This window comes from Ptychodera flava, chromosome 21, assembly GCF_041260155.1.
Source record: "Ptychodera flava strain L36383 chromosome 21, AS_Pfla_20210202, whole genome shotgun sequence".
NCBI lineage: Eukaryota > Metazoa > Hemichordata > Enteropneusta > Ptychoderidae > Ptychodera > Ptychodera flava.
In genome coordinates, this window is record NC_091948.1 from 14,178,196 (window position 1) to 14,190,299 (window position 12,104).

Sequence of the window (12,104 nt, forward strand, 5' to 3'; positions counted from 1 at the left end):
GCTGCTGGTACTGTACTTCACAGCATCTTCAAATTATTAAACAACTCAGTGACTACTTTATTTGTCCATGGAAGACAGTTACAATTAAGTCCTTCTTCTTTCGCATTATTTAACTGAGTATACATGTGTAGGGAAGTCTGAAGTGCCTTCTTATGTCTTTGGCATTTTAATTTTCCCTTGTGTGCATTCAAACAATGAGTAAGGCTTATGGTAATTAAGTCTTCTTTAACGTCAATTCATAGGGCTTATGAGATCGATGATTATGATAATCAAAGTGACAATTAGATGACAATAGATAATGATGAAAATCATCATCAATATCATCATCATCATTAGTGGTAGTAGTGGCACTTTCAAACTGATCATTTATTCATACTAAAGTCCCTGATCACATAAATACTAAATTTAAAGAGAAGTGAACTCATGATGAACAACACATGTACAAATCAGTGTGATTGTACTCGATTAAAATTCACAAAGAGGAAATCAGTGTGATTGTACTTGATTAAAATTCACAAAGAGGAAATCAGTGTGATCGTACTTGATTAAAATTAACAAAGTGGAAAAAGGTTATTATGGTGCAAAGAAAATGAACAAGGTAGTAGCAGTATTTAGAGGAAAACTGTCTATACACTGAAAAATTATTGTTCATAACTTACTTGAGTTTATAGCAGGACACGGTTCACAGGGTCTGTCTGCTTCTGCCCAAGCTAAACCAAGCGTACAGCAGCATTCTGCTCTGCTAATATCGTCACCCAATAGAGTAGTACAAACTGAAGTATCCCCTCGCGTCCCTACATAATCCCGATAGCATGTACCAGTTCTAGGATCTGGATACAGTGAGAAAAAGTTTGTGTAAAGTTTATCAGATATTACAATATCAATGATTAAGAAGAAAGAAAACTTTTTTTTACATTTTTCAAGCTAACATTTCTCACCTATCATGTAACTGCAGCATCTAAAGTCGATAGTTTGGTTAAATAAAAGTCAAATGGAATAGAGCAAAAAAAAAGTAGATCTAAAAACTATCTGGCACTTTAAGAACTTCTGCATTATACTTACAGAATACAGAGAAGAAAGAATAATGATTTCAGTATTCTCTATCAATATTCTAGGTAATTTTGCTTTCTTGTCTGATAACAGGCACTTTGAAATTTTCTTCCTTGCCATTTCAAATATGAAAGAAATAAAAGTTCTCCAAAAGTATAAAGGCACTCTGATTCTGTATTCTATTTTTTGAAGACTTTACCATCAGCATGTACAGTAAGCAATGCAAGTGACTATAAAAAAGGGATATAAAGTATTCTCCACAGTTCTAATTACTGAAGAAAGTCTCTGAACTCTAATCGAAAGGAAATGCAATCTTGACAGAGGACACTTGTGCAAAATATTAAAAGAGAAAAAAGAACAATATCAAATGATTGGTTCAAAACTCACCTATGCATCCTGTTCCAACTTCCGCAAGAACAAAGTTGGGAGGGCAGGTACACGTATAGCTGCCAAAATTGTTGATGCAGATGCCTCCTATGCAATATGTGTCTGGATCAGAACATTCATCGAAATCTGGAAGGAAGGAAATTTATTGATAAGATTTCCTGCCGAGGGAAAGGATGTAAAAAGCTGATTGCGTTCCACAGGAAGATCTAAGCTCATAATGAGTTATTTTATAGAACAGAAACTTCCTGCTTGAAATTTGTCATACTTTGTCTCCTTGAACATACTATAAGTTCTTGTTGAAGCACTATTTTTTACATCACAGCATGACATGTAATTGAAACAACGCAGGCAAATAATAAATGAGCGCAAACATGCACAAGTGTTTTTGATTATAGGAAAGAATATTTAATGCCCTTGTTACGGTGTGCGGAAGTAACATTACGTACCTGTACAGTTGGCTCCACCATTGTCTAACTCATACCCCACATCACAGTCACACTTGAATTGACCAGGCAAGTTGATGCAGCGTCCAAACACACACAGATTGGGGAAGTCTGTACATTCATCAATGTCTTCAAGACAAAAACACATTTGCAACATTATAGTGATGAGGGGAACAGAAATGTCTGCTCCTTTCTGCTAAATGAAGATCATGAAGACTGACATTAAAAGCAACAGAGGGCAATGACTTTATGGCCAGCATGTAAGTGTAATTTCCACAGCCTTACACAATTCTGCAAATGATAACATCATGTGTGACCCCAAGTAATTTGTACGGCATTGAAATAAAGGAGAAATTTCTTCAAGATTGAATTAAGGTAGTGTGTTTATTCTTGATTTTGAAAGGCAATGGTTCAAAGTTTCCTTGATTTAAGTTCGGTAAAATTTTAAGTCTTTCAATTTTGAAGTGCAAACTACCTTGAATGTGAGTTTATTGGGCTATTTTAATTGTTTGAGATTCTTTTTCAGAGTGAGTTAATTGGTCTTACCATCACACCTATCCTTATCATCAGGTGCATAGAATCCCATATCACATTCACATTCATATCGTCCTGGGACATTAAGACACTGGCCATTGGTACAGAGGTTGGGATCAAAGGTGCATTCATCAATATCTGAAAGACAAAAGAGGAAGCAACATTTGCTTATCTGACATCCTACTTATGCTTGCCTTTGTAACATTTCCTTTCTGATGCTATTTATAAGTTTATCATCACAAAGAGACAACACCGTTCAAGACATCTCCTCTGGCGCAATGTCATAACAGATTGGGACAGGCAATTTTCAACCACTGTACCATTTGTCTTATAAGACTGAAGTACACCAGGCCAGTGCTTGGCTGTATTACAAATGTCTTCCATACAATTTTGATCAAGATTTAGACTACCTTACTGATCCTTGAAATCTTTACAGAAGAAAATGGCTAACTATAAAAAATGTGGTCTACGCTGTACTTTCTGTACAGAGAACACATTAAAGAGAGAATCTCTAACTTTACCTTCACAATCAAAGCCATCCCCTACAAAACCGCTTTTACACTGGCATTGGTAGGATCCTGGTGTGTTCACACAGTTTGCATCATCATGACAGTCATCCGACTCACTGGCACATTCATCAATATCTGATGAAGAAATGCACATAAATAGAGTTAGAATGGTTCAGAAGCAGACACCAACAACATTAATGTATCCGTATTATCGAATCATCATGACTTTCTCACATTCTTTAATATCTATATTCTCAGTTTCTATCTTACATGAAGACACTGTGATTCAACAAATACAGTTTTTCATTATAAACATTATTGGATCATAGTTTTATAAATAAAGTTTTCCTGAGCACAAGAAGCTTGGCCACTCAACAAAACTTAAATAAGTAAGAAAAGTTAATAACCAACTTTCTATTTGTCGGATGATTACCTGAAAGTTGAAGTTGAAATATTCAGGTTATCTGTCAGACATTGGTTACTTCACATTTTATTCTTACATCCACATACAATCTTTCTTTTAACTTTCTTTCTCTTTGATTATATATTTGCACTAATTAAAAAATACATTCTCAGCATACTGCAAAGCCGGACAGCTACTGATTACTCACCCACACAATTGACTCCATCACCAATGAATCCAGGATTGCAATTACATTTGAAAGAGCCCTTGGTGTTGGCACATTCTGCATTTATTGCACAGTTATGTACACCTAATTCACACTCATTGTTGTCTGAGAAAAAAGCAAACACAGAAAGAAAATTAATCAATCCGTTTTGGTATTAGCAACAAAGATTACATGGAGATATACCAGTGGTACATCCTTCTGTCTTTCCTACTTTTCTGTCTCAGCACTACGATTTGTCCCGCAATCTATCCTCCAGTGTGCACACATGTACATCCAAGCTACTGTTTTAATTTTAGCTAGACACTGGACAACCTGACCATCTCTTCACCAAATTTGCAGAATTATTCCCATAGGACATTTTCTAATCCATATGAGACATACACTATATTGAGTTCTCTGTTGCATATTAAATACATTATGCCGCTTGTATGGAAAATCTTTATGCACATACTGTTATCGAATTTTATGCCTCCTAACCTAGACAGTACAATATTTTTTTACTGTCCAATAATTTGATGATGGCATTGTGGACAAGTTAAATAATATGAGGTTATTACGAAAATACCGCAAAGGATGCACGAGGACATTGGCGCAGCGTATCGCCCGACGCGAAGCGGAGGGCGATGCGAGGCGCCAATGTCCGAGTGCATCCTTTGCGGTATTTTCGTAATAACCTTATTATTATACATCTTACATTCCTGATCAAGGCATCAAAATGTCGGAGTAGTGACCGTTTTCGTGCAATGTCAACAATTTTTCTTCCGATTTTATCGCGCCAGTGTGGAACACTACCTCGGATGCGCTTCTGCAAGTTTTGGAGTGTGTGCACTACACACATACGTACGTACAGAGCGCGCACGAGACTTGTTCTGGCACTCGTCCAAGGGGTCCCTTGAAACCGTTCTACAGTGAACGCGCAGATACAGCCGCAGAGAATGGGGCGCCTTGAAACCGTGCCGTACGGAACGGGCGCAAGTTCCGTACGGCTTTTTTAGCGCACGCTAAATTCTATTGTTCTCGATGGTAGATGTATAATAATGAGTGTTACATACCAACACATCCCATTCTGCCAGGTTGCAGAGAGTACCCTTGATCACAGAAGCACATGAATGACCCTTCAGTGTTTTCACAAGTTCCATCAAGACACAGATTCCCTGGGAAACTGCACTCATCAACGTCTAAAAAGAAAAAGAAATAAAAACAATTGCCTTCAAATGGGCGATACTTGTGGTACGATATTAATTCAACTTTTTTATTGTAGATGTTTAATTCATGTCTTCACTGATGGAAGCATACGAGGAAGTCCGGAATGCTAGAAAATGTAGTTATAGGTTCCTCATATTGGTTTACATGGGAAGATAGTCAGCAAACTTCTATAGGTAATTGGCTAGATTACCCACTCATAGGACATCTCAAAAAACCCACTATCAGCTAATTTTGACATCTTATTCATTAACCTCAGGTGATTTACATTTCCCTATTCGTCATTTATGAAAAGTGTAACTCCATATTAGCTTACCAAGACAGCTCTGCAGATCCTCTGAAGGTCGGAATCCATCATAACAAGTACACTCATATGCACCTGGAACGTTCTCACAGATGCCACCTGGTCCACACACCTCAGGACCACGAATGCATTCATCCACATCTAAGCAATGGGTATGGAAAAAGAAAGGCAAAACACTGTAGCTATAAATAGGTGAAACCTAAATTTCAAATGAACAGGCAGTGCAGTACAAACAAAACCACATGCAGAAACTTACACTGAACTACGGATATGTTTATCTGTCTGTATTTGTTTGTATCTCTATAAAACATGACTATTTCCTCTGCTCCTGATAAGAAAATGCATGTAAAATCAAATGTCAAATGTTTTTCTTTCAATCATACACCATTCTTCATCGAAGACACTCACCAAGGCAGTCTTTTCCGTTTTCCATCAGCATGTAGCCATTATTGCAACTGCAATCAAAACTTCCCTGGATATTGACACAGTTCATTTCACAGCCTCCATTATTGATAGCACACTCATCCAGATCTGTAACAGTAAAGAAGCAGACAAAAACTTTCTTATAAACTCAGTATCCACATGGGCACTGACCACTTCACAAGAATTATTTCACACATGGTTACAATATACCTCCTGTCCAAAGTCATCACACTGATACATTTTTATCATCAAAGAGATCTACCATTTTGTGAAACTTAAATTCAATACCTAATTTTTGTATCATCCAACAGTGTTACACTGCAGATATATTCCTGCCAATATCAGACACATGCTGGTAAATCCTACAGTCACCTCTACCATTACTGAGATGTTGTTGTACAGTAGTACATGCTAGTGTATAATGATAATGAGAGACTTGAAAAATAAAGTTACTTTTCATATCTGTGATCTGCTGATATCCATGTATCGTGTAAAACAATATTTTTCATGTAGGATAATTAAAGCCCCATGAACTGTTGCTTTTTGCACTCTTTGCTACAAGATGGTTTGAAATAAAATGCAACTTATGTAAAAGTGCTTACTGAAGTGTGACCACCAAAATCTTTTTCAAATATTGGTGATGAATGCACAACTTTGACTTAAACAACTACATAATTTTCAAGTTGCAACTAAAATATGGCCACAAATAATTTACGAGTAGGCACCAGACTTAAATCAATTAAGGCAATCATCAAGGATTGAAACAGCAACACTTTCAAAGACAATGCGACTAAATACAGGTCATTGCTGATGACACAGTCCCCGATCATACCATTAATTGACATGCACATGCACACTTCAATACAATCACTACGGCCCAAAAGTATGCCTCAGTGTACGGTATTCCGCGAAGCATAATTTCTATCGAACAGCGCTCTCAGCCGGTCGCTATTGACAACAGCGAACATTGTATCAATTTATTTTCAATAGATTATCGATCGAAAATCTGTTTGGGCGCCGCTTGTGCCGGGCGCTCGTGTGTTGAGGTCACGTCATAAACATTTCCACAATAACCCGTATACTGACTTGTACACTTTAACATCAAGGTATCCATTGGTTTCTTGTACTGAAATTAAATCGACGACACTTTTTTCAGTTTTGGTGATACGTACGTTTCAGCACATTTTGGCACAACTTGGCGTAGTTTGGCGCCATTGTGAACGGGGGACTACACGCAAGTGAGCGAGACAACAATGTATCAATTTCGGACAAAAGGATATCGATCGATAATGTTCACTGCACGATTACAGTGGAGACTCTAGCCCGTTAGCCTCTGTTCTGTGTTATTTTTGCAGTTTACTGAAATTTTCATAGTTGATATTCGCCAAAATTTGGTATAAATTACAACAACCTGACTGGTATTTGGTCTGTACAATTTAAGAGACGCTAACCGATTAAAATGGGTACATATTAGACCCTGATTCTGCATATGCAAACGCCGTAAAATCGCCATTTTATTGAGGGCAAGAGCAAAAATTCAGCGGGCAAGAGCAAAAATTTAGCCATCGGAAAAATAAAATGCAACTAAAACAAGTTTCGTCGAGAAATTCAAAAAACTAAAATGACAGCAATTTTGTATATATATCAAGGAAACACCGTGCCACTTTTCACTATAATTGGTTCAGAATTGAGAAATTTGAACGAGCGAAAGTTGCACGGTCTGTTCAGTACATTAAACGCCATTGTTTTCTATGGGAAATCGAGCAGATTAGACACATCGTAAGAAAAATACATCTGAAAAAACCGTTGGTTTAAATTTTTCATTTCGCTGTTATTTTTTATAATAGTTGGTATGACACATATCATGAAGGGTAACTAAAACTCTATGGTTTTATTTTTTTGAGTTTCCCCCTTATTTTTATGAATGACGAGTTGAAGATCGTTTTGCTGTTGACTGTGTTTTTACTTGATTTTGCATTTTGCATATGTCTGTTATCGCTTACGTATTTTTGGAATTCCCTTGTGAAATTCTTCCCAAAATATTGTAATTGTAAGGGCAGCATATACGGGAAATAGGACCTGTTGCTCTTTCATTAATATTTAGATGTGCAGCAAGGAAATATGGCGAAATTTTCAACATGACGCGGGAGGTGAAATTGACTCTCTGAATGCGCACTCCACGTATGTGTGGCGAAAATTCAGGACGCTATTACCGTACAAAATGGGGCACCTTTGGGCCGTAGTGAATGTTGGTGTACCAACATTGAACGAAATCGGTTTGGGATAGTTGAGTTATGGTTCAAAAACATGAAAAAATCGTAACAAAATGGCCGCCCGGCGGCCATATAGGATTGTATCACAATAAATTGATGTCCATATATATGTCATAGTACTTTATCTGTATACCCAAAATCGGTACAAGGATAGTCGAGTTATGGTTTAAAAATACGAAAAATTTGGAACAAAATGGCTATATTGGATCATATCGCAAACTAAATTGACATGCATATGTATGCCACAGTACTTTATCCTTGCACACAGTTTGAAAAAAATCAGCTCAGGGGTGACAGAGAAACGGCTGTTGACAGACGGCTGGACAGACAGACGGGACCTAATTATCTATAAGTCCCCGCCGGACTGCATCCTCGGTGACTAAAAAAGAAACCAATGCATAACTCCAAAGATTTGTTGGTATGCAAATAGATGCAGATAATGGGGCTTTAAGTGCTATCATGTAAGTATTACATCAGACTGTCTGACAATTGTTCATAGCAATATCATGTTCCGTAAAGTTTAATCTAAGTAGGACATGAATCCCTTTGCATAACATGTTCATACATTCATACCAAATAAGTGTATGCAAGCATACATACCTTCACAGGACTGACTGTTAGCTGAAGGCGTAAATCCAGGGTCACAGATGCACTGGAAGCCACCGAAAGTGTTGTGACATCTACCATTAGAACAGATGCCTTGGGTTGTGGAACACTCATTGACATCTGATGACATAAAATAGGAAGGTGAAGGTCTTTTCCAAAAAGTTTGAATATATATTATTGATTTGAATGTTCTATATGTTAACATACGAGATCAGGAAAACTAAATAAATGTTCTTGAAATAAAACAGTCAGCATTAGTATGCTAATTAAGTGACAGCTCAACAAGAAATAACAGTAGAAACATTGGCTGGGTGTCAGAACACTCTGTTCATCTGCTCCTTGATGAAATATGTTACAATCATGCCACTTTCAAGTTGCGCACTTCTGATGACAGCAATGATTTCAACCAAATTTATCATTGAAACTACATGTATGAGGATCATAATCCTTCAGCATTGCAAACAGACACCAAATCAAACAAATCTCATCAAAGCAGTTTTTTTCCCAGTATTTTTTTTTTAACTGTATGAGTACAATGATGAGTATTTTGCAGTTTGCCAGAATTGAAACCAGACAAATAACTCTCAGTAATAGATAAAACACTAATGGGAAACTGGGTAGAAGTGATAGGACACATGTCTCAGTCACTTAAGAGAAGCTAGTGATAACTCACACCAAGTTCAATTACAATAGACTCACCAATGCAAGACCTTCCATCAGCAGACACTTGCCTGCCATCAGGGCAGATACATTTAAAGCTTCCAATGCTGTTGATGCAGTCACCCCCTCTACAAAGACCAGGAGACCGCTCACATTCATTGATATCTGCAAGAGCGAAAAAATGATACAGAAATGAAAGTCTTTAGTATACCCATACAAGTAAATTCTTGTAAACAATTCAAATGTAGGATGCTATTAAAGACTTTTACATTCTCATGAATGTACACAGTTCAAGGGATACATAATGACTGTTACATGGTATTTTTCCAAAGTGCTTCCAAATTGAAGAAGAGATAACTTGCACATGAAAATAAAGTAAGTGGTTTCCACTGTGACTTCAACGTTTGAAGCCCATAAAGACTATTACTATTAGACTACAATGATTGAATAAAATTTTCTTCTGCAAGACAAGCATTTGGGATTATTTGTGAAAATGTGACATTGTTTTCAGACAAATCCTTACTTGATACGTGCTAGTTTTCAGGCATGGTAATATTATTTTACAAACCTATTTTTTGCAAACTTGTGAACATTTGAGTATTTAAGAAATGAGTAACTTACCCATGCAGACTTGCATCATCATAGTTGATTCAAACCCTTCATCACATTCACAGAGGAAGCTACCAGGAGTATTCACACATGTGCCATTTCCGCAGATGCCTCTCGTGATGCGACACTCATTGATATCTGGAAATTAAGATTGGTTTAGAAAACATAGTCATTGAAGATTCAATGGAAAATTTTGCTATACTTGCTTACCCTAACCCCTTTGTGGTTGATTTAACACTCAGATGAATAAAACAGCATCACAGATGTAACAATTTACATCTACAACAGAATCGATCACACATACACGAAAGCAGTATTTATTATTATTACAAGGGCCCTTATTGGATAATAAACAGCCTTTCTCTCCAAATGCAAAATATTATCCAATGGCACGATGAGTGGCATACAGATCGGAACTACAAAGTAAGCAGTGGCAGACAACAGCGTTGTCACGATTTTGGATAATGTTGTACGTCGTTGGTGACAGACTCATAAAAGACAGTCAAATTTCTAATAACTAGTGAACATAAGCCACTTGCAATATATACTAATTTTTCCTATGGAAATATCATATCCAAAGCAGAAGTTGAGGTATTGGCAGTGAAACTCACCACAGAGTTCGTGTTTAGTGACGCGGAAGAATGCATGGGCCATAAGTAGGATAGTCACTGACATAGTTCAAATATTGATTCGGTGTTTGAATGAATCATGACGGTACATCTACAGGACTGCTATTACTTCCAAAGTACTACATTTGTTCTTTGAGCTGTACCTATCAATTTCACAATCAGCTTTATTGAAATAAGTCATATACAATTGGTGAAGAGTACAATGTGACTAGCAAAACTGTTTGTAATGTACCAACTAGATAATACAGCAAGAGTAGCTATCAAAACTGCCCCCTCCCCCCCAAAATGAAAGCATCAAGTAAATGATGAACAGGAGACTTACCGGAGCAGTTCATGCCACTTGGATCTAGAGAGAACCCACTCATGCATTCACATTTGAAACTACCAACTGTGTTGCGGCATATCCCATTGGCGCATAATGATGGAAACGTTCCACATTCATTGACATCTGGTGAAACAGAGTATATATCAAACGTGGCAGAAAATGACAACAACATCCAATGCAAACTATCCAGTACTGTCTTGGTTGTGTTAGCATTGATACACATGTATAATGTATACATATAACATAGTGATGCAAACAAAGTTACATATCCCTGAGATATGACTTTGCATAAATGTAATTTATATTAGTGAAACTGATTTGCAACACAGATTTGAACATGGAAATGTTGGCAAAATTCGGGTTACACAGCAGCATTCAATATGTGATTGGTTGCTAATGCTGACAAAGCATTCTTGCATCCGAAAATTTGTATAATTTCCAAAGCTTTTTTAGAATTTGGACCTTGTATCAATTAAAATCTACAAAATGTCCAATTGTAATGATCACTCTCGGTTAAAAACTAAAACATACAGCTCCCCCGTTACATTCATTTGCAAAAGTTACAGTACAAAGCTGATGCAACAATGCGTACATTCGTATAAATTACTGTACAAGATTGTACCGCTTCAAACTTTCATATGATTGCTGTCTTATCAAACAAATAACAATCACTTTTAAATTCATTCAAAATTTGCAATGTGAATGTGAGAATAAACAGATAAACAGGTGCAAAAAGCAAGTTCTCCAAAATTAATGAAACCCAAATGAATATCTGTATATCAAGCAGATTTGCCACGTTTTATCCTTGTGCGAACTAAGGTTTAATAAGTGGCTCAAATTTCTGCAGAAAGTGATCCATGGAAATTGACAAAAGCAGGTTTACCTGTGACAAGTCGTTTTTCTTCCTTCATTATCACAGAGATTGGGCGAACATCAGCAAATCCTGGGCCCCTTGGGCATATCGCAGTATATTCATCTGTTGAGATAAAATATGCAACATTGCTCATCACAGTATTAAATCAAAAAGGTAAAATATAAAAATTACAATCCTGACCTTCAGCATTCCATATATGTAGTCATAAAAGATGTATACAACATACTTTCAAACAAGTATTGAACTGTCAACAATGCTCAACTTCAGATTGAGAAAAATAAAAAAAAGGATAGTCTAAGGCAATGTAAAACATATGCAAAAAGAAATCCACATTAAAGAGTGCCGGAAGGACTTTTCATTGATGGAGACACAGTTATTGCTTCATGTAGAAATAAAGACTCACTGGTTCCTTTCAGTGGACACAGTTCACAAGAAGCACCCCATGCAACACCAATGGTACAACAGCATTCTGACTGCCTGTAAAGACCACGCAGCCCATTTTCACAGGATGATGTTTTCTCATTGTAGCTGAGACTACAAACGTCACTTCTGAGATCTGCATCAAAAACAGGGATGTAAGAGATTGTAAGAAAGTACACTCAAAATTTAAAATAACTTTGTTCTTCATTTGCAGCAAATTTAAGTG

The 12,104-nt window shown here is 36.8% G+C and overlaps 1 protein-coding gene across 1 annotated transcript in view; it reads right to left on the reverse strand.

The window, feature by feature from the left end:
* The window catches only part of LOC139122217 (fibrillin-2-like), a 120,102-nt gene that overhangs the window by 54,421 nt on the left and 53,577 nt on the right, over positions 1–12,104 (reverse strand). The window contains 15 exon segments of the mRNA XM_070687641.1: positions 660–830; positions 1,438–1,563; positions 1,884–2,009; positions 2,427–2,552; positions 2,936–3,058; positions 3,535–3,657; positions 4,605–4,730; positions 5,072–5,200; positions 5,468–5,590; positions 8,356–8,481; positions 9,061–9,186; positions 9,643–9,768; positions 10,582–10,707; positions 11,468–11,560; positions 11,862–12,014. Coding sequence (XP_070543742.1) covers positions 660–830; positions 1,438–1,563; positions 1,884–2,009; positions 2,427–2,552; positions 2,936–3,058; positions 3,535–3,657; positions 4,605–4,730; positions 5,072–5,200; positions 5,468–5,590; positions 8,356–8,481; positions 9,061–9,186; positions 9,643–9,768; positions 10,582–10,707; positions 11,468–11,560; positions 11,862–12,014 — 1,923 coding nt within the window.